This window comes from Scyliorhinus torazame, chromosome 19 (genome assembly GCF_047496885.1).
Source record: "Scyliorhinus torazame isolate Kashiwa2021f chromosome 19, sScyTor2.1, whole genome shotgun sequence".
Taxonomy (NCBI): domain Eukaryota; kingdom Metazoa; phylum Chordata; class Chondrichthyes; order Carcharhiniformes; family Scyliorhinidae; genus Scyliorhinus; species Scyliorhinus torazame.
The window spans coordinates 86,296,884-86,320,319 of NC_092725.1; the positions used below are offsets into that span (position 1 = coordinate 86,296,884).

Here is a 23,436-nt window from a genome sequence, read left to right on the forward strand (position 1 = left end):
ACCCATGATCTCTAGACTAAACTGGGATCATGCAATCTTGCCTTTCGTGCATGGAGGATAAAATGCTTCATTGCAATATTTCAGTGTAACAAAACTTTAAATTATTCCCAATACAGCGATAGACCTATCATCACGCATCCTTCACCACAGCTTCTTCAGACTTAAACCAAGTCTAGAAAGACAAAACCTACATGTGTACTACTGGCTCTCACTATTTATGTGCATAAGCTTTTACCTGTCCAATGTTAGGCTGTGTCAAAATCCGGTGATAAATTTTTATATCAGATTTTACAGTCATGTGCAAGCTCTGGCTGGAGAAATTGTTTTCATGAGGGATAGGATTGATGGGAGGTAAAGTCTCAAGTGAAAAGATAACCTGAAATCCTATATTTAAAGAAGTTCTGTTGCAATAAAAATATTCATCTCACTACAAATGTTCTGTGGGTCTCTTGTTAGTTTATCATATATTATTCCGGGTAACAGAGGTGAGACCCTCACTGCAGATAGTCATCATATTGGAAAATGAAAATAACAAATATTTGCGTGAAATTTTAAACAAATACACAGTGCAGCATAGCTACAGAACATACCAACTCATTGCTACAGTTCAGGTAAAGTTATTTTTTTTATTGACATTCCATCACTGTACAGCAGCCTTTTTACCAATGGCAGTATACCTCTTCTAGGTCAGTATGCCCAGCGAAACAATGAGCTGCTTATAATTATATTACATGTCTGAGGCACAGAATGTGTTCTTTTTATTAAGGTGCATTAAAATAATCTGGAGCATTTACAAGTAGGTTAATATGAAATATTTACATATACTGCAAGCTGAAAAAAACTGTATTGTTCATAATTTACAACTATTGTTGCTGTTGCATGATCTATTGACTCAGCTGTGGGGATGTTTAACTGCCAAACCTTTAACTGTTGCATATTGGTCTCAGAGAAAGAAGTTTCAGTAGTACACTGATAGAGGTCATTCGTTGGGATGTAAAGCAGGAGCAAATTACACACTTAAAAAAACACACACACAGTCAACAATGCCCTTCAAATATACAATTTCTATTGATTAAACAGAGATCAATTCTTGTGGTATATGATGTCTGGCAGCAACAGGGAGCAAGGAGGCAGCCAATAGCCTTGTCAATCAGTCAATCCAACCAATAACACAATTTTAAAGTGGATTTGATCCTGATGTCACTATTTTGATCACACCACAAAAAAAACGCCAGATCACTGCATCAAAGGAGGCTCCAAACAGCAAATGACACGTGGAATGAGAAGAAAAGTTCCAAAGCTTATAAACTGTCCCGTCAATTAATTATCTCTAACGTATTGTTTCAATGGAATCACTTTGGCAATAAAAGTTAAATGATCCCTTTAACCAGTTACCTGGTTAACCATTTTCAAAATGCAGTGCAGTCCATTGCTTGATTGCACAGCAGGTTCCTTGTCTCTGCTGCACAGAAACTTCTACATTTGAGTTTCTGAGAAAAATGTTTTCACAGGATTGATCACTGGAAAATGTACAGTGGCTCAGCTGCTTTAATGTTCAGCAAACACTCCCACTACTGGTCACGCAGTGAAAACCATTCTTCCCTGGGATTTCAAGCTGCTCTGACTAATGTTTCCTCAGAAAGAAAGGAATGCAAGTGAAAATCTCTTATCCACCTTCAAGCAGCATATCATACAACAGTAACAGGTGATACCCAAGAGCAGAACATCTGGCCTGACATTTAAACAAAGCAATGGAAGGGGATGGGTGAAGAGTTAAAAAATATATATTTTACTCCAATAACCTTTTTGAGATATTTCAGTCAAATAAGGATAAATCTCACTCCTCAAATCTTGCTCTAAAAAAATCAGACCAGGATGTAACTGGAAAAGGATTGCAGATAATGTTTTTAAGAGACAAGCAAAATCAATGCTGTGCAGTAGTGAGTATAGGAGCTGCTATGAAATGGTGCAGGAGGGAGGGCTTCAGATACCTGGGGCCAGTTTGGGACAGGAGGAACTTGCACAAAGTGGACAAGTTGTGTCTGATCAGGGGCAGATCAATGCCCTCAAAGGAAGATTAATTTGTGCTGCAAGAGAGGGGATAAACTACCTGGGCAGGAAGAGGGGAACCAGGCTGAAGCATCAAAGAAACAAGGTGCATTGAAGGCTAGGAGGGATAAACAGCATGAGAATAAAGTGTACTCTAGAGAAAAGAGGAACCAAATAGGAGGCAAATGCAAAGCAGACTAAAGCAGGATGATACTGACAAGAACGTTGGTGAGCTACATGTAGAAGTGGCCAGATAGGGATGTGATGCGTGGTAATAATGGAGGCCTCTCTCAATGAAAACAATGAATCTAGCTACATTGTATTTCAGGAGGGGTAGGAAAAGGCAAAAAAATGAGAGAGTGGGAACTGTATTAATAATAGATACTGCTAAAGGCTAGGATGATGTGCTGGAGGGTTTAATGACAGAATCTACTTAGGTAAAGTTAATGAGAAGCTGGGTGTCACCGTAGAACACCTAATCGTGGGAAAGAGATGGAGGAGTAAATCTGCAGCTAATTTTAGAACAGGTAAAAATATTAAATAGTGATGGTTGGGTACTTATACAGGTAAGTAAAAAAAAAAGTGTAAGGACAAGGAAGGGTGTAATTCCTAAAATAGATACAGAAGCTGAAGAAAGATTCTGGACCTGAAATGTTGGTAAGAATTTTGCTGGCCTGCATGAAGTGAGGGAGCCGATAAAATCGTGGGGTGCTCTGGTGGAGCTGTTCCCCGGCACAAGGAGGCGGGAACCCAACGTGAATATGGAAATGCCCTTTTGAGCGTCAATTTATCAGGCTACCGGCTGGCCTCCTACCACGTGGGGAGGCTGCAAGCTAACTGTAGGTGGCTTCCTAGCGGTAGCCCAGTGGGGATTGTTTTTGGAACCTTAGAGGCAGTCCCCGTGATTTCCTCGGGGGCTTCCCTTCACTTAAATTTTTTTGGTGCCTGCTTCTTCAATGCTGCATGTCTCCGCAGTGCCCACCATTCCTGCTGCAGCTGCTGAGCTGTCATCTCTCTAATTGGGCCAACAACAGCTACTTAATGAACTGCCACCCATAAAATCAGGAGGAAGATCTCACTGGCTGCTTGTTCATGTCGCTGGCATGCATTTCTGGCCGATGTTCAGGACCTCGACAATATTGGTAAAATATCACCCACTAAATCTGTTCCTCTCTCGACAGCTGCTGCCAGTCCTGCGGAGTATTTCTAGCATTTTCTGTTATCTTTAACTTCCAGCATTTGCAGTATTTTGCTTTTGAATCGCGTGGATACCAATTGGTCAGAGGACCAAATTTAATGAGTTGGCTCAGGTGACTGGAATCAAACATTGGAAGGTAAAACAATAGACGAGTAATGGAATACATTCAAGGAGGTGGTAAAGGCACGACACATTCCCATGAGGGGGAAAGAAAGGGCATCCAAAGTTATGACTAAATAGATGATTAAAATGTAACCTAGAGAGGAGGCTTATGATCCGCATCAGGTTCATAAAACAACAGAGAATCAAACCAAATGCAAAAAGTGCAAAGAAGAATTGAAAAGGAAATAGGAGCAGAAAATGCACTAGAATACAGGATGCTACAAAACTCTAGTTGCATCACAGTTCAGTGTACTGGGAAAGGTTCTGACCCTCACACTTTAGGAATCATATATTAGACTTGGAGGGTGTGGAGCATAAATTTACCAGAATCATACTGAACTCCAAACATTAAATCAGGAGGAGAGGTTGCACAAATTAGGGTTGGAGTGCCTGGAATTTACAAGGGGTGATTTGATTGATGTTTTCAGGCTTACGGGAACAGAGAGAAACTATTTAGGGGGGGGGGGGGGGGGGGGGAGGGGGGGGGTCTAGGACAGGGGACATAGTCTAAAATATTGAGACAGACTTTTCAGAAGTGAAATTAGGAAAAAGAAAGTGTGGTAGAAGTTTGGAACTCAGTTCGGCAAATGAAAACTGATACTGGATCAATCATGGATTTTAAGTCTGAGAATGATAGATCCTTGCTCACCAAACAGAAAGTAGCTGATGAGGGTGCGTGTCCCAAGAGCTGCATTTCTATGCCAGGGTGCCATGCCAATAATCAACTTTGTGATATAAACCATCTACTGTTCCTCATGCAACAGGGCAGAGGCTGGATCCCTGGCACAGCTTGCGAGATGGTGGGTGAGCGATATGCTGGTTTTCGAACAGTGAAGTGCCTTAGCTGAAATGCAGAATTTTCCTACTGGCTAAGGACAAGTGGTTTGGAAGCACAAGGTTGCAGGCCAAGGCCCTAGTATAATGTACATACCGGTCCACATCTCAAAGACTATTTCTAGTTGCTATTGTGTAGTGCTGCATCACAGTATTCTGTTACTGGCTTTGTTAAAATGTTTCACAGGAAGGGACTGTTTACATTCAGTACCAATGCCACGTTTAATCTGGAATACATCATATGTTTAAAACACCAAACTCAAACATTGCACATTCAAGTCTGTGCTCCAGATTTTGTAACAAGATCATTTGCATTCTACGAAGGAGTGCACAGAGCAACTTGGTTTTACTGGTCAGGAAGAGGTGGCATTGGTCTATGAGTAGATATTTCTTAATTAAAAATTGAAAGCAGATATTGACACATATTTTTGCATCCCTCCTGGAAACTGGAAACCACGAAGAGAAAACAAACTGCAAAGAAATTTGAAATAGAAAATCTGGACAGTACACTAGCATTTGCAGTTCTACAGCCAAATCACTAACTCATTTTGAGCATTTTCTGTTAATATTGTCAAAACTCTGTGGGTTGGAATTGAACACTGCCAGCTACAGGACACAGTGCAACTATCAATGTCAATCCTTGAGGTACATGAAAGATAGAAAATTTACACTGACACTGATCAACTGTGACTGGCCTGCATTATCTCAAATCTTACTTACTAGACAACAAAGTTCAGTTAAGATCAGACATTCACTGAAACCAAGAAAGCCATTTCCCCCGTCCCTTCCTATGCATTACAAGGCTCCCACTCCTCTTCGTATTTTTATCTTTACATTTAAAAAATATATATTTACATGCACAATTACAAAATTTCCTGTCATCCCCTGAACAGACACCAAGAATTAAGAAAATCTATAGTCAGAATCAAGGAATCATCAGAAATACAGTGCTGGGGAAGTCTCGAGGCCTTTTAATCGTGGCCTAACGTCCTGTGTCCAGGAAGGCAAAGCAGCATCAAACATAGCACACACACACGCACGAACACACACATCAAATCATTACACTGTATGGCAGGCTCACAGACACGTGCAAAAGATTGTACATAGATAACAATAAACAGTGATTAATCTAGTTACAGTAAGCGTAGTCCGGGTGGGCGAGGAACTAAATACCTACAGATGACTTCAAAAACCTGAAATTTTGTCCAAGAGTTTAGTCCCGATTTTTCTAATTCTGCCTTAATATTTGTATCAGCTTGAGCTTGAAATGGTTCTAACATCAAGAAAAAAAATAATTTAAGCAGCAAGACTCCCCTCTCCAACCCACAAACTGATCTATCTCAGTTCTGGGATTAGTGTTGACCAGCTCATATTCCCGAGTTCATAGTCCTCATCCTCCAGACCTGTGAAGCTAATGTCCAGTAATATTTTACTAAGACTGTCGTTAAGGGTGTCCAAGACCAAGCCTTCAGTCAAAGACCGGTTTGCTTTGGTATTACAGTTTGCATTTACCTGCAGTTCTCGGGAACACCTTCTGGAATTGTCCTCTGACAGAGGGGAGGAGCTTGCGTCAGGCACAAGATCCTTAACCGGTGAGTTCAAGAGCTCACGTGGTGACTCGAAGAGAGCAAAGTCCTTAAATGGTGTACTGCTAAAACTCAGGTATCCTGTGTTATTACGCAAGGGTGTTAGAAAGGAACCACATGGTGTCCTCACAGGACTGAACTCAAACAAGCTGTCATCTTTTTTCAAAGGGGTCAGTGCAATCTTCCAGCTGTTCGCTACAGTGACTGGAGAGTTTCCAGTGGTGCCTTTGCTGGGAGTGGAGGAGGTAGGCAGATCGCGCGGCTTCTCTTTAATAGGTGTTTTGAAGTTATAATCTATGGTGCTGCTGGTAAAATCTGAGCATTGCTCCAGGATTCTGGATTCCTGGAAGTCAGATACAAAACCCAAATCTAATCCAGTCTCTGCCGCAGGCTCATTAGTTTCTGGGAACAGGATAACTGGCTCCTCAACAGGCTGAAGAACATGCCTCTGCTTCCGCCTGGAACTGCTCTCCTTGGATAGCTCGCCGAGTTTTGCAGCTGCAGAATTTTCATTCACATCAATAACTGGAGTGATTGCCTGAATCAGCAGCTGTTTTTCAGAGTTCTTTATTGAGGTTGCAGGATGATGACAACTCAGAGTCTCATTTGATACCTAAAAGAAAAACAATTAGACCAAATACTTTGAAAGCATTGATGTTGAAGGATAGTATTAGAATCTTCTTCTTAACAATAACATCTTGCTTTTCTACACTGTCAGAGGAGTAATCAGATAGGAATGAAGACTGACCCAGATATTAAGTTGTTTGGGTTGAGTGGAGGTGGCAGGGTGGTGACCACAAGTTTGAATCATAGAATCATAGATTTACAGAGCAGAAGGAGGCCATTCGGCCCATAGAGTCTGCACCGGCTCTTGGAAAGAGCACCCCACCCAAGGTCAACACCTCCACCCTATCCCCATAATCCAGTAACCCCACCCAACATGAAGGGCAATTTATCACAACCAATCCACCTAACCTGCACATCTTTGGACTGTGGGAGGAAACCGGAGCACCCGGAGGAAACCCATGCACACACGGGGAGGATGTGCAGAGTCCGCACAGACAGTGACCCAAGCCAGAATCGAACCTGGGACCCTGGAGCTGTGAAGCAATTGTGCTATCCACAATGCTACCATGCTGCCCAATATTGCTACCGTGCTGCCCACAATGCTACCATGCTGCTTTGGTTTCAAGGAGAGTTTTTCAACAAGCAGAGGGGGAGATGTAGAATTTTATTGGGTGGGAGCTAGGTTGTTGAAGGCACATTGTGATGGCCCCTGTGCTTTTGGGGCAAAAACAAACAATGTTTTATGTTGGGGTGATGGTCCCTTTAAGAATTAGGTTTCTTGGGACTATTTCCTGTAAAAAGCAAGTTACTTCCAGTAACCTTTTAATAAATTTAGAATACCAATTATTTTTTCCAATTAAGGGGCAATTTAGTGTGGCCAATCTACCTACCCTGCACATCTTTGGGTTGTGGGGAGACCCACGCAGACACAGGGAGAATGGTAAACTCCACACAGACAGTGACTCGGGGCCGGGATTGAACCTAGATCCTCAGCACAGTAGGCAGCAGTGCTAGCCACTGTGCCATCATGCTGCTCTACTTCCAGTAACTAATGATAGATATTAATATAGCAAAAGGCCAACATGGAAGTTAATTATAGAGATGAGTAGGTTCCTGGTTGTGGCCCTGGTCTCGAGCAGGGTTATACTTTTTGTTTAGAACCAGCTTGGTGCAAGGAATCATCTCTTTTGAGCAGAGTTTGTTGAAATTCTATATTCTGGTGAAAACCTCTTGTTAACTTAAAGGTCCCTACTAACAAGCGAGTTGAGCTTCTGGAATAGCCAAGGGAGAGGGTGGGAGATTTAAATTCATGACTCCAGAGTTAAGGAACATTAGAACCAGGAGAGTTCTGACCCAAAGTGGCAACGCACTAGATGCTAGTGATCCTGGTCTTGACCAGGAAGTTTACTGCAAGATGGTTGGAGGAGTTTAAAAGGATAACCTTGCCAGAAGCAAGTGCAAGGCCTAAGAAATTTTAACACATGTTTGAATCTTTAAAATAGGACTCAGACAAAGCGGTTAAACTTCCAGTGTTTTTAAAAATATAAGTATCTGACTTCAGTTATCGAGCCGTGAGTCAAATGGGTGCAGAAAAAAGTGGAGTTTAGAAGTTGGGTTTAGAATATAGGTAAGTGTGTTCAGTGTATTTTTAATATTAAGTAACTATTTAAGATAGAGTGCAGTTATTAGTATTCATCTTCTCTGATGTGTGTAGTAAAGTTATTTTGTTTTAAACCATGAACCTTGTGGGTTCATTCTTTCAGTAAATATTCAGATTTTTGGATTTCCAAACAAGAAAGAAATAAAACATTACTGGTACTACTGACATCATAACAACAGCTACCAATGGCAAGGCAGAGAGAAACAGCACAGCACAAGAGGCCAGAGAAATGGCAAGTTCAAGGGGATTAGAGATAGGGTGAGGCAAGGCAATGAAAGGATTAAAGTATAAAGATGAGAATTTAAAATCTCAGATGTTGTGGACTGGGAACCAATTTAGCTTATTAATAATAGTAGTGATGGGTAAATGTGATTTGGTGCAGAATGAGATTGTGGGCAGCAGAATTTTGGAAGGTAGAGGGAACAATGACCAGGAGGGCACTGGAATAATCAAGTCCAGAAGAAACAAAGGCATGTTTGAAGCAGATGGGTTGTGGTAGGCAATATTACGGAGGTGTAAGTCAGCTTTATTTGTGATAACAAGGACATTGGGTTGAAACTCAGCTCAGGATCAAGGTTGTGAATAGTCTGGTTCACCTGAGGGAGGTCGGGGAAGGAGGAATGGAATTTCTGGCATAAGTATGAATCTGGTGGTGGGGCCAAACGTTAAGGCTTCGCTCTTCCTCATGTTTAACTGGTGGAAATTGCAGTTCAGCCTAGACTACACGTCAGATATTCAGTCTGATGGCACAGAAGCTGTGGAGTGATTGAAGGAAATATGATTGAGAGGTGCATCAACATACAGGTAGAAACTGACCTTCTGTCTGTGAATGATGTGATCATAGGGCTGCATGTGGGGACTTCATTTTGGGGACTTCCCCAAACAGGAAGAGAAGCCAATGCTGAAGATGCTTATGTGATTAAATCTAATGTTCTCTTTGTTCCCTAACTAAGAAGCTGATGATATTCTAGGTCCTTTTACATGGTACTATTACGTAGTAATGTTACATGAAGGCCCGCCTTAACCTTGCCCCTCACTGGAGGTGTGGGGATCCTCAGGTTAAATCACCACCAGTCAGCTCTACCCCTCAAAAGAGAAAGCAGCCTATGGTCATATGGGAACTCTGGCGACTTTATTACATAGTATTTAGAGTACAGAAACATTCTGGCCAACCAGTCCATGTTAGTGTCTAGGCTTCGCACGAGCCTTCTCCTATCCTAACAATATCTTTCTATTTCTACCTTCCTCATATGTCGATCTAGCTTTCGCTTAAATGGATCTATGCTAGTCACCCCAACTACTCCTTGTGGTAGCAAGTACTCCATTCCAACCATTCTCTGATCCATCTTTTGAGCTACAGCAGCAGTTGGAGTGTGTTGATCAGATTTTCCCTCTTCCTCTTAATGTGCTCGTTCTTTGAGGAACTGTATAAAACAGGTGATGGTGAGTCAGCAGCATTGGCCATTGGTTTCAATAAAAATTGGGAGTGATATAAAACAAGCTGCCCATTCACTAGAATGCGATTTACACAATCAGTTAAAGTCAAGATCCACCCCACTGTTTGAGGAAACACCTATCCTTCACATCACCTCCCTATATAGCAGACTAGTGAAATGTCAGGCCAATAGCTATGAGCAAGAAAACTTTTAAATCATACCATTCTGGCACAACCATGTGCATTGCCACTCAACAGCAATCTCCAGCCAAATTATCAACTACAACTGTCTGAGTTAGAAAGTATTTAATCCATTCAACTAAATAACCAATCTATCTGCAATGTGTTGCCCTCGTCAGGCGGTAGAAGGCTACACTCATGGGTATCTTGGAATGCCTACAATTAACATGTTGATTATTTTTGAGTACTGTATCCCACGGGTGTGAACCACATCAAAGGAAAGATAATCTTACCTTTGGTGCAATCTGAACACGCTTGCGCTTCTTGGCCAACTCGCTGCTGCTTGTGGCCGAGGAAGGGTGGCTCTGGATTATTGGCAGGGTGGTGTGAGGAGATGGCTGTAGGATGAGGGAGGTGGTGACTGGCAGTTGAATGGGCACCAGGTAGGAGTCAGTCCGAGGCAGCAGTGGCTTCATCTTTCTCAGATTAACTTCTGTGCAAAGAAAACGGTTTATCCAACAAGCTTATTAAAACGTAACTCACCACCTCCTCTCTAGCATCCGATATCAACTAACATTCTTTTTATATCGTACAGAATTTGGTCCTAATTCAGCTTTATCATTAGAGAACAAGGCTGGAAACAGTCATTGAGCTAGACAGTGTTTGGAAATGAAAACACTCAATTGAAATGATATAATTAAGACACTGTCCCTCTCAATTAATGACTTCACCTGATTTGATGCAAATTTGCTTCTTTCACAAAGCTGTGCCTTGCTTTGATTTTCTTCCTGTACCTGAAATTGTCTCCGATTTACACATTATCAACTCCAATATCCAGGTGGATTATGGGAACGAGGAATGTAAGTCCAGATCCTATCATTGCAGAGTATTGATAGTGGATTCCAACAATCTGGACAGATGTTGTTTGCTAACACCTGTGCAATCAGTGCTCACCTCATTTATGCAAGTTGTCACAACTGAAGTTTCATGCAACTTCCAGGCTGCCTCTGGCCAGTATTGAAGAGGTTAACATAGTGTTTTGTCAATGTTTAGAATGAAGGAGTAATCCAAATGAAACTTAAACAGAAAATATTGGACAATCTCAGCAGGTCTGACAGCATCTGTGGAGAGAAAAGGGAGCTAACATTTCGAGTCTGGATGACTCTTTGTCAATCCAAATGAATGCCCTGCCTTTATTATAAGAAATGGTCTTGTTGCTGAGCTCTCTTCATGTGGGTTACCAGTATTCTGCAAAACATACCCAGATTTTAATCTCAGAATTTCCCCATTTTTCCACCGTTCGGTATGGACCCAGAAGTTGGAGTTGCAGCACTGGGATATGAACATGGTTAAGACCAATGAATTCACACATGTTGTGTTGAATGTTTACATCAAAATGGTGGGTTGAGGTCATACCCGGTCCGATTTCGGCTTGGGTCACTGTCTGTGCGGAGTCTGCACGTTCTCCGTGTCTGTGTGGGTTTCCTCGGGGTGCTCTGGTTTCCTCCCACAAGTTCCAAAAGACGTGCTGTTAGGTAATTTGGACATTCTGAATTCTCCCTCCGTGTACCCGAACAGGTGACTAGGGGATTTTCACAGTAACTTCATTGCAGTGTTAATGTAAGCCTACTTATGACAATAAAGATTATTATTATATGAGGGGTTAAAGAACCAAACCCTTCCAGTTTTAACAGTCAGTTGAGGGATAGGTGAACAACCTGCTCATGGGAAGTTGGTCAATTTTAATTAATGAGAAAATCAGCTAGCATTCATTCAATTCTAGATAAATGTACAATGGCAACCCAACTCCTCTTTCTCCAAGCAAACACTCCTTGTAAATAAACTCTATAGAGTTTAGCCCTACACTGGGACCTAAAATTTACAACCCTACTGCCGCCATGTTTGGTGAGGGGAGGTGGGCCAGGGTTTATTGCCCATCCCTAATTGTCCTTGAACTAAGTGACTTGCTAGGTTGTTTAAGAGTCAATCACATTGCTGTGGATCTGGACTTGCATGTTTTTAAAAAAAAAAAAACATTTTATTGAAGGCACTTTAAATATATACATAATCATAAAAATACAAAAGCCAACCGCGGCAACAGATAACAAACCCCAAACTCCCCCACCCTTTCTGCCTCACCCAGCAACAACCTTACTCATCTCACTGCCATCCGCACCCCCTTGTCCAACTTATTACCCCCTCCCCTGCTGACGTTTCAATACTCCTTAAAGAAGTGGATAAACAGCTTCCACCTCAAAGGGAACTCCTCCACCCCTCGAATGGCGAACTTAACATTTTCCAAATGCAGCAGGAACTCTGCTAAATCGCCGTTGGCAGCTCAGAGACACGCCAACACAACAAAATCCATCTTGGGGCTGTCAGGGAGGCAAAGACCAAGACCTCTCCCCCCCAGCTGTACTCCCGGATCATCTGCAATTCCGGCCACCGCCGGACTCCGAGCTACCTTTACCTCCAAAATCTTTTACATTACATCTGAAAATCCCTTCACCTCGAACATGCCCAATACATACTTACACGCCCGACATCCTCCACAGGAGCACACTCCCTCTTCATTAGCTCCTCATACATGTCCGCAATCCTGCCTTCCCCAATTTCATCCTTGGACAGAAGCTTATCCTGCAGCACTTGGGGGCAGCAGCATCGGAAAGAACTGCACCTTCTTCCTAATAAAATCCCTAACCTGCAGATGCCTGAACCTTTGGTAACTGGTACGTCTCCTTGAGCACTTCCAGGTTGGCAAACCTTTCTCCCATGAACAAATCCCTGAAGTACTCTATCCCAACCTGCCGCCACCCTGGAACCTTGCATCCAACCCCACCTATGATTGTCGTAAATCAGCGCCCAAAGTCGATCCCTCTCCAAGAACACCCTCCTGTATATACAACAGGGGGTAATCTATGTACAAAGAAACTCAGTGCTCGATGCTCCCTTGACCCCCTAAGTGCCATTATCAACAGCTCTATCGCTAGGGCAAAGAGCAGTGGGGAGAGCAGGCACTCCTGCCTTGCCTCCTGTTGTAACCCAAAGTAATCCGAAATAACCGTGTTCATCCGAACACTCGCCTTAGGTGCCTTGTACAGCAGCCGAACCCAATCCACAAACCTCTGCCCAAACCAGAAACCACCCAACACCTCATCTATGGCCATTCAACCCGATCGAACGCCTTCTCCTCATCCATTGCCACCACCACTTCCACTTCTTGTCCAACCGAGGGGTGGGAACACACACACCCTCGTATTATTCATCCCATTAAATGGAAAGAACTTCATATTTGAAGGACTCACAAGAACACATTGAAATCGAAGCACTTCAAAGTGGACCTTTAACAGAATTGCAACCGTTTCACGTACCTGTGCTGATAGCTACGTTGCTCTTTGGCAGCTCAGTGTTACCAGTACGTTTTTGTTGCTAAAATTGAACAGATTAGAAAAAATAAACTGTGAATGTTTTTACAAATGCAAGATTAGTAAACATGCCATAACCACTGCACATTTCTTATGCAGAGGCATAATAAGATGTATAATACAGAAACCCTTCTTAAACTATAAAAATAGATGTCAGTGAAGACAAAGTTGTAGATGAATCCATGTTCAATTCATTTTAATTTTATAACACTACATGAACTTTTCAAGTCACAGGCAACAATTTACCAAACATCCACTTGCCAATATATTTCCTTTTAATGTACGAAATATAATCCAAGGAAATGTTCCAAATTCATTATTTTTGCTTCTGTGATTCAGACACTCTGCCCCATTTCCTTCCTGTACTCTCAGGTCCCTTTCATGAAGTTGAATTTCCGGAATCTCATTTGCTTTCTTGGATTTTTAACCCATCGTTTCCTTTCTTTTTCTCTCAGTTTCTATGATCACCATTCTTCCCTGTTCATTTTCTTTCTCACCCATTTGTATACCTGACCCTTTGGTCTTGATGCAATCATATGTCATTTCTGTCTCCCAGAGAAGCCAGAGTCGGAAGACACAAGCAAAACAACCCTGATTAAAAATATATCAACAACCTGTAAGGATGGGTAAGCATAGCTCACAGCAACAATAGAACAGAGTTCACTGTCTACATGTATATTTGTTTTAAGTACTGAATTTGTCATCAGAGACGTAATAGCTGAGGTTATTGATGTCCCAATACATATCACCAAAAGTAATATCTCCCCTTCCATGGCCCACCTAAATAGAAATCAGCACAAAGAGGTGACAGGTGCCACGAATAGCACATGGGTCTTACTTGTTGACAGACCAGCACAGGCACTGCTTGGATCCAATGAGTCTGGTCAGTTGGGCTGTATTCCGATGACTGCATGAAACGCCGACCAAGAACGAGAAGTGTTGAAGGTTAAAATACATTCATAAACTTTAAAAAGCGGACATCATACTGCAATGAGGTACCTCCCAACAAACTGGGCATTTTTACTGAGCTCAATTAATGCAGCGTGCCACTCAACAACCCCCAGCTATAACGAGCATCGAAAAGAACTGATGTATAAATCTTTCAAGTCCTCAGGACAACCTTATTGTGTCACAGTCAATGAATTTACTTTGAAGCATAGTCACTGTTATGTTTTGGCAAATGTTCTAAAGATTTATGAGAATGGTTCCAGGAATAAGGGATAGATTGGAGAAGCTGGGGTTGTTTCCCTTAAAGGAGAGAGTTGAAAGAGATTTGATTATGGTGACCAACATCATGTGGAGTCTGGGCAGAGTAGATAGGGAGATACTGTTCCCACTGCCCAAAAGGGCCACGAACCAAGTGTTTGGGGCACCAATTTTAAGATGATTGGCAAAAGAGCCAATGGTGACATGAGGAAAAACCTATTTTACGTAGTGAGTGGTTAGGATCCGCAAGCCGCTGCCTCAAGAGTGTGGTGGACGAAGATTTGATCGTGGCTTCAACAGGGAATTGGATAAGAACCTAGTTTTAGAATGTTTTAATAAGCATCCTTCTATTTGATTATGTGTATGGACGTCTTCAACAAAAGTGCACATGCGCATCTGACATCATCGGGCTTTCAGTTTAGCTACTGGGAGCTTGTGTATGGTTGCATTTAGTGGCTGCTGCTCTCCGAAACCAAACTATTTTTACTGACATTTTCTGAAGTAAAGAAGATTTAGCTTTAACAATGTGTTCAACTACCTTTCTTGTGGTCAGGTTACCACATCTTTCTGGCGACGAGGGTTATAAAGGACAAGAAATAAATTTGAGGTGCAGCGAGGTGACGCACAGTTTTGTACTAGCTAGTTTGCAACGTAGGTGGTGGCATGGGCAAGTTCAGGACTATTAGAGAGTTTGTGGAGCTGCACGAGGATGGGGCTGAGTAAGTGGAAAGGTTGGGCACTTTTTCCTGGCAAATGGAATTGCAGACGAGGCTAAAAAGCACTCAATTCTCCCGAGTGCGTGCAGGGCAAAGGCTTTCAAGCTAATGAGAAATTGAGCAACACCGTGAAAACCGCAGGGGCACATTTAATTTGCGGAATTAGTTGCACTCATTCATAAGTATCACCATCCTAAGTACTTTGTGATTGTCCAAGTTCCATAGTCATTTTCGAAAAGGCAGAACAGTCTGTAGCTGCTGCTGTTGCTGAACTACGTCAACTCTCTGAACACTGAGAGTTTGGGACAGTGTTAGAGGATATGCTCTTGGGACAGAATTTTCTGTGGTATTAATGAAGACAGCATACAGCGTCATTTGGTGGAGCAAGCCACATGGAAATGGCTGCCAACTATGCAAAGAATAGTCAAAGGGAACATATTGAAGCACAGTGCATCAAGTAAGAAGAGCCAGCAAACAAAAGGCGAATGCAGTAAAATGTTTCAGGTGTGGCGGCACACACTATGCCAATCATTGCAAGTTCAAGGACACTGTATGCCACAATTGCAACAAAAGGGATGTTTGGCTAAATGCACAGGAGTGCTAAGAGCAAGTAAAATTTGAATTTCAAATTCACATTTAAAGAAGTCTCAGTCTGTTTACACATCATGTGGAAAGCAGAAAGCAAGAAGAGGCATGCTCCTACAACATGTTCGATGTGAATGAGGTGCACTTACTCACTCAAGTGCCTATTTATGCTACAGCGGAGGTCGATGGACAGAAAATCAAGTTTGAGGTGGACACAGGAGCTGCTGCATCTGTCGTCAGTGAGGATTGGGGGCTCTAAGCAGCCCTTACTCAGGCAGAGATAAGCCTTCGGAAGTACACTTGGAGCCTTTGAGGTGTTCATTGTGCATAACTGCCCAAGAAGCAAGAGCACAGCTTCTGGTAGTAAAAGGGAATGGGCCTAGTCTCCTCAGGCGTGACTGGTTCAGGAAAAGTCAGTTGAACTGGGGTTAGATAAAGTACACAAATGTGACAGAGGATGTCATTCAGAAATATCCTGAGGTTTTCAAACAGGAACTTGTGTGGCACTATTAAGTTGTTCATCCTCAGGCTACGCCTTGCTTTTTCAAGCCCAGGACAATGCCCTAGGCCACGAAAGGTAAGGTGGAAGGAGAGATGGAACGGCTGCAGAGGCTTGGAACCATTGAGCCCATTCGGTTCTCACACTGGGCAGATCCAATTATACTGGTTCTTCAAAGTGATGATACTGTGCGTATCTGTGGCGATTATAAATTTACCATTAATCTGGTTTCCAAGCTGGATGCTTACCTGCTGGCATGGGTAGAAGATCTGTTTTCAACTCTGGCAGGAGGCAAGACATTCGCCAAACTTGACTTGAGTCAAGCCTACCAACAGTTCTTGTCAGAGGAAGCTCCAAATCCCAAGAATGTGTCAGAGCTCAGATAATTTCCAGTTTAGTGAACTACTACAGCAAGTTTCAGACCTTTCAACTGTGTTGGTCACTGTATCTGTTACTCCACAAAGAAACCAAATGGAATTGGGGGCCAGCACAAGAAAGCTTTGAAGGATGTGAAAATGTTGCTACAATCAGCTAATCAACTGGTTCACTTTGATCGGGACAGAGAGCTCATTCTCTCATGTGGCACTTCACCTTCAGGGCAGTACTCTCTCATCTGATGGAGGACGGGTCAGAAAACTCCATTGGATTTGCATCACAAACCCAGACAACAGACGAGACGGGATATTCACAGCTAGACACGGAAGGTCTAGCCATCGTTTTCGCTGTGAAACGCTTTCATCAGTACCTTTATGATCGCTCATTGACCATATTAACAGACCACAAGCCATTGATGAGCCTTTTTAGTGAGTCCAGATGCATCCCTCGGTGAGATTACAGCGCTGGGCTCTCACACGGTCAGCCTACCAGTAAATCGTGCACAGGGCAGGGAAGGACAATGCAAACGCAGATGTGCCGAGTCGCCTTCCTTTACCGGACATACCAACCAAGGCAGTATTTCCTCCAGAGACAATTTTTTTGCTTGACCCACTTCAAATTCTCCATTCTTCAAATTGTTTTGCCCAGGGTGAGATGATTCCTTATGCAGGGTTGGCCTCCTGTTATAGATGATGAGGAACTGAGACCATATGCAAAACGTAAGGATGAGCTGAGTGTGCAGGATAGTTACATTCTTTGGGGGTTGTTCCACCTCCTGGTCTCTCGCAAGTTGTAGATAAAGTCTATGAGGTTCACCAGTGTGCCTCAAGAATGAAAAGTTTAGCATGGTTGTATGTCGGTGGCCAAAAATGGATCATGACTTAGAGAACAAAGTGAAATCCTATATGGTATGTCAAATAAACCAAAAGATGGCACCATCAGCACAACTCCATCTGTCGGTAGTGGCCTGACCATCTCTCGTCTAGACTTTGTGTAGATTTTGCAGGAGCTTTTATGGGTCCTATGTTTCTAGTCATCGTGGATGCGCATGCTAAGTGGTTAAAAGTGCACATCATGGGCAACATTACAGCCTCCATTACAATACAGAAGATACGCCAAGTTTTTACAACCCATGGCTTAGCCGATTCTTTGGTTTCTGATAACGGGACAACGTTTACGAGTGATTTGTTCCAAATTGTATGTACTGCTTCTTTTCATCCAGTGTCAAATGGTTGAGCAGAGCAAGCTGCTCTGAAACTGTGCGAAGGACTGAAGAGAATGGCAGACGGTACTTTGGGAACTAAGCTCTCGCGACTCTTGTTTCAGTACTGTATTACACCACAATTGACAATACCGGCTGAAATGCTGATGGATAGGAAGCCAACATCTCACCTGGACCTGCTGCACGCAGATGTCAAAGCGAGAGTGGGAAGTAGACAGGAAATCCAGAAGGAGAGGCATGGTTACCATGCAAAGGCGAGGCATTTCAATCCGGTTGACGGCGTACATGTCAGGATAACCAATAACCAACGATGGCTGCCTGGAGTCATTCTGAACCAAGGTGGTCCAGTATCATTTGTGGTGAAACTGATGAATGGAAGGATTATCCGCAGATATCAAGATCATATTCGTCTACGTCACGATTCTGAGACAGCTAGGTTTCCGGATCACACGGCAGAAGGAAACGCTGCTGCAGAAATTCAACAGGAAGTGGTTCCTGTTGTTCAGGGGCTTCCAGTGGACGTTACTCCGGAAGAGGTTTAAGGACGTCTCACTAACAACCAACCTACTTCTGCGTCTTCAAGTCCAGCTTAACTGAGCCAAGACTCACCGGTGTCTACTGAGTCACCAGTGGCTGTACCCAGATCACAAGATAGCTGCAAAGTTCCTGACAGACTGACGTATCAGTTGTGTCATGCATGTTATGATGTTGTCTCTCCTCTTTTAGCATCTGCCTATTTGATTATGCATATGGATGTCTTTAACAAAAATGTGCATGTGATGTCACCTGGAGTGCGGGTTTGCGCGTGTTTTTAGTTTAGACGCGAGGAGATTGTGTATAGCTGTGTTTAGCTGCTGCTGTCTGAAGCCAAACTGTATTAATACCTCAATGTTTTCTGAAGTAAAGAACTGCAGGGCTATGGGGAAAGTATGGGATTAGCTGAGTTGCTCTTGCAAAAAGTCACCAAATCCGAATGGCCTCCTTTCATTCTATGTGTCTGCCTGCTTCTGTATCAAAATATTCATGCAAGCCACATTGATAGCAAATCTAGAATATTTATGGAAATATGGAGTAACAGCGGATATTACAGGAGCACAGATGTCTAATTAACATAAAGTATATATAATTCAAAACAATTCTATGCCATTCCTTTTTACATTTTTTTTTTAAAGAGCACCCAATTATTTTTTTCCCCAATTAAGGGGCAATTTATTGTGGTCAACCACCTAGCCTGTACACCGTTGGGTTGTGGGGGTGAGACCCATGCAAACACTGGGAAAATGTGCAAACTACACACAGAAAGTGACCCAGGGTTGGGATCAAACCCGGTTCCTCAGCACCTTGCTAACCACTGCGCCACCCATTCTATGCCATTCCTAACTCTCAAAGAAGCCCCGAGTTGGAAGTCACAATCAAAACAATACTGGTTATAATGACATCATTTATCAGAGTAAAGATAGGTAAGCATAGTTCATAGTGACAATAGAAATGAAGTCCAGTGTATACAAGTAAATTAAGCAATGGATATTTGTCAAGCACTTTCCTTCTGTTTGTTACCATTGTAAGGGTTCTTCCTGTTGATTCCCTTAGTACCTATTTCTTTCATTTTGTCATTAGCGTTTTTGATCCATTGGATGATTAATGAAGACATACCTTTGAGTTGAGGAGAGGAAGTAAGGAACTCAAAGTGTCTAAATAGTACACGGTGTTATAATATTTTGTATTTTGGGAAGAACCCAGACGAGATTGGAGGGGTGTTTTGATTGGTTGGCAGCTGGCCTGGACAGTATTCTGCCAGGAAACCCTGGATGAATATCTAGCTAATCACAATATTGAGAAGTGTAAGGGTTAGTCTAAACTGGTACTGCACAATTCTAACATGGAACAACGTGGAATCTATGTTGTTGAGGTTAAAGAAATGACTAATCATTATTTCATTTTGATAGATTGTAATGTTTATCAGCGATTGATTCCTGTCAGGTGGTTTTTTTTTTTTTGGAAAGAACTCAGGAGGAGCCACTGGACTCTCAAGGTGAAAGCATCTTTCTCTCTCTGTTCTGCTGCCTGTCTGAAGGCATAAGCTTCTAGACCCTGAAAGAAGCGGTCTCTCTATCTTCTGAATGCCTGCTAATTCTGAGTTTACAGTGAAAATCATTACAAGCTGAAAGAAAAGATAACGTCCACCTGAAAGCCTACACTGAAGAAAAACCCACTGGAAGGCATCCATCTGAAACAAAGACTCTTATCCTTTTACTTTATCATTATTTTACACCCCTCTTTTCCCTCTGTTTGGGTGTGTATATTATATATATGGCTGAGTGAGTAAAAAGGAGCGTTAGAGATTCGAGTAGTTAACCGGTTACATTTAAAAAAAAAAAAATATGTTTTATTGAAGTTACATTTGTTAATTATAGTTACTGTTAATAATAAAGTGAATTATGTTTAAATTTACAAACCTGGTGACTGTAATTATTTAGCAGCAGAAGACCTTGGCTATTTTAAAATAAAAATTAATTTGAACCATGCTGCGACACGGGGTCAAATAAAGCTGGAATTGACCACACACTGGCTGGCCCAGGGTGTCGTAACACAATGAAATTTGTCCTGGTCTGGAATTTGAAATTTGTATAATATTAATTGCAGGTAAAATTTCACAAGAAAAAAAACTGTTAAGTCTTTCCTCATTCTCCAAGATAATTGTGAAAATTTCCTGATATCAACTTAACATTACAATCTATCAAAATGAAATAATGATTAGTTATTTCTTTAACCTCAGCAACATAGATTTCACGTTGTTCCATGTTAGAATTATGCAGTACCAGTTTAGACTAATCCTTACACTTCTCAATATTGTGATTTGCCAGATATTCATCCAGCTCCTGACAGGAAACCATAAATCTGCACAAACAAAAATAAAAGCACACAGAGAACGCACCTTAACAACCTGATCCAACGTCAGGAAGCGGTTGGCTTCAGCACGGATTGTCCAGTGTGATATCTTGCCGTTGTGAGATGTCTGACGTATGAACATATCATGCAGAGATAGGTTGTGCCGAATAGAGTTCTGATGCAGGGAGGAAGGAGTTAGTTATCATGACAATCCGCATTATAAGTTAACAAAGCATAAATGGGAAGCTGTGACAACAAAAAACTTGCATTTAAATAGCACCACGACATAGTAAACTATACCAAAGTGCTTGACAAGAGTATGAACAAAATTTGACACTGAAAAAAGCTATTGTTTGCATGAAAACCTCCAGAGTTTTAGAATTGCCAAATGGAGGGAAAAGTCTCCTCTTGAAATAGCATACATACATATCTTCCAACGGAGTGGAAATTGAGTTGGGTGCCACTCTGCTTAAAATTACTTACCTGGAAATCCAACAAAGTACTAATGACAATAAAATCAGAGGACAGTTTCATCACAGTTTGCTCAGGAGGCAGACCATATATGTTTATGAACATATGAACACTCCCCCAGCCTATAAATTATTTTGGGTTAAATGCATGGATTGAATTCAGCATGCCTTGTTGCTTATAAATGTAATTTTATTTGAAACATAATGAATTTGCTGGAAGAATAGAAAAAAAAAATATTTTTTAAATGGTGAGAAACGATTAAATGTTGATGCTCAGATGGAATTGAGTATCCTTGTACATATAACACAAGTTAACATGTATGAACAGCAAGCAATTAAGGCGGCAAATAATACATTGACCTTTATTGCAAGTCCGTTTGAGGAAAAGAAAAAGGAAGTATTGCCGAGATTGTACATGACTTTGGCAAGACCAAAACTGGAATGTTGCGCACAGTGTAGTTTCTGTACCCAAGGAAATCTTGGAGGGGCTGCAATGAAAGTTTGTTGGATTGATTTCTGCAGTAAGAATGTTGTCTTATGAGAAGAGATTGGGTAGAATGGGCCCATGCTGTCCAGAGTTGAGAAGAATGAAAGATGATCTCATTAAAACATATGAATATTCTGAAAGGTCTTTACAGAGTAGAAGCTGTGGACGGTTTCCCTTGGCTAGAGAATCTAGAACATCCCCTAGTCTCAAAATAGAGGGTCCTGGAGAAATGTCTTCATTCAGAGGGTTGAATGTTTGGAATTCTCTGCCCCACAAGATTGTGGATGTGAAGGTTCAAGAGTTTTTTCAAGGCGGAGATCAAAAGATATTTTGATTCAAAGGGAAGCAAGGGATATGGGATCAGCCAGGAAAGTGAGTGGTGATTAAAGATCAACCATGATATTTTCAAATAAGCTTGACTGGCTGTGTGACTTTTTAAATTATAAATATAAAGTATCCAATTCTTTTCTTTCCAATTAAGGGACAATTTAATGTGGCCAATCCACCTACCCTGCACATCTTTGGTTTGTGGGGGTGAGACCCACGCAGACACGGGGAGAATGTGCAAACTCCACACGGACAGTGAACCGGGGCCAGGATCGAACCCGGGTCCTCAGCGCCATGAGGTAGCAGTGCTAACTACTGCACCACCGTGCCCCCTTGGCTGTATGACTTACTCCTGCTCCTGTTTATTTTGTATTTGTTCTCAAAGTTTGTTCGCAAGTCCTCAGATTGGCACCTACTGTTTAGGAGATTCTGCCAAGGCAGGACACCCCATGCTCCTTTTTTTCCAATCTCTCCATAAGGTGTCCTGCAGCGTCTGCCCGACATAACTTATCAGGGCCTGCTTAGACATTTCAGGAGTAGCGACTGAACTTGTGAACCTTCACTCCATTGTGATGTATGCTAATTTTTTTGAAAAACTCATTGGATGTGGGTTTCTCTGCTGGGCCAGCATTTATTGCCCATCCCTAATTGTCCTTGAACTGAGTGGTTTGTGAGACCATTTCAGAGTCAGCCACATTGTTGTGAAGTCACATGTAGGCTAGATTTCCTTCCCTAAAGAACACGAGTGAACCAGATGGGTTTTTATGGCAATGGTTTCATGGTCATCATTAGACATTTGTTCCAGATTTATTTTTATTGAATTCAAATTTCACCATCTGCCTTGGCTAAATTTGAACTTGCGTCCCCCAGACCCTGGACAGAATTCTACCCCCCCCCCCCACCACCCCCACCAGGTGGGAGAATCGCCGGGGCGCCGCGCATGTCCCACCACGCCGCCCCGATGACCGCACGCGATTCTCCCACCCCCCCAAACCGGCGCGGTGAGAATCACGGCTGGCCGCTGGGAGAATCGCCGCTCGCAACGAACGCGCGGCGATTCTCCGGCCCCGATGGGCCGAGTGGCCTGCCCAACACGACGGGTTCCCGCCGGCGCCGTCCACACCTGGTCGCTGCCGGCAGGAAGAGCGTGGGAACGCTGGGGTGGCGGCCTGTGGGGGCGTGGGTTCCTGCACCGGGGGGGGGGAGGGGCCCTCAAATGGGGTCTGGCCCGCAATCGGCGGGCCGGCCTCTCTGAAGAAGGACCTCCTTTCCTCCGCCGCCCCGCAAGATCCATCCGCCATCTTCGTGCGGGGCGGCCTCGGGGAGGACAGCAACTGCGCATGCGCGGGTGACGTCATTTACGCGGCACTGGCCGCGTTATTTAAGCAGCGCCAAGGCCCGGCGCGCATAAATGACGCGTTGCCGCTCTTAGCCCCCCGGGAGCAGAAGATTAGGGGGCTGGGAGCGGGCTCGGACGCCGGAGTGAAACACTCCGGTTTTCACTCCGACGTCGGCACTTAGACTCCTGATGGGAGAATTGCGCCCCGTGTCTCTTGATTCTTAG

General features: G+C 42.8%; 1 protein-coding gene across 4 annotated transcripts in view; it reads right to left on the minus strand.

The window, feature by feature from the left end:
* Positions 1–606: 606 nt before the first annotated feature.
* Positions 607–23,436, minus strand: part of foxm1 (forkhead box M1) — a 59,989-nt gene continuing 37,159 nt past the window's right edge. For 3 of the 4 annotated variants that reach the window (XM_072484683.1, XM_072484681.1, XM_072484679.1), the window contains exons 5-9: positions 20,635–20,763; positions 13,935–14,003; positions 13,043–13,100; positions 9,965–10,164; positions 607–6,442 (exon numbers count right to left, since the gene is read on the minus strand). In XM_072484683.1, coding sequence (XP_072340784.1) covers positions 5,579–6,442; positions 9,965–10,164; positions 13,043–13,100; positions 13,935–14,003; positions 20,635–20,763 — 1,320 coding nt within the window. In that variant the 3' untranslated portion in view covers positions 607–5,578. The remainder of the gene's footprint in view (positions 6,443–9,964; positions 10,165–13,042; positions 13,101–13,934; positions 14,004–20,634; positions 20,764–23,436) is intronic. The other variant, XM_072484682.1, reaches the window with a different exon arrangement.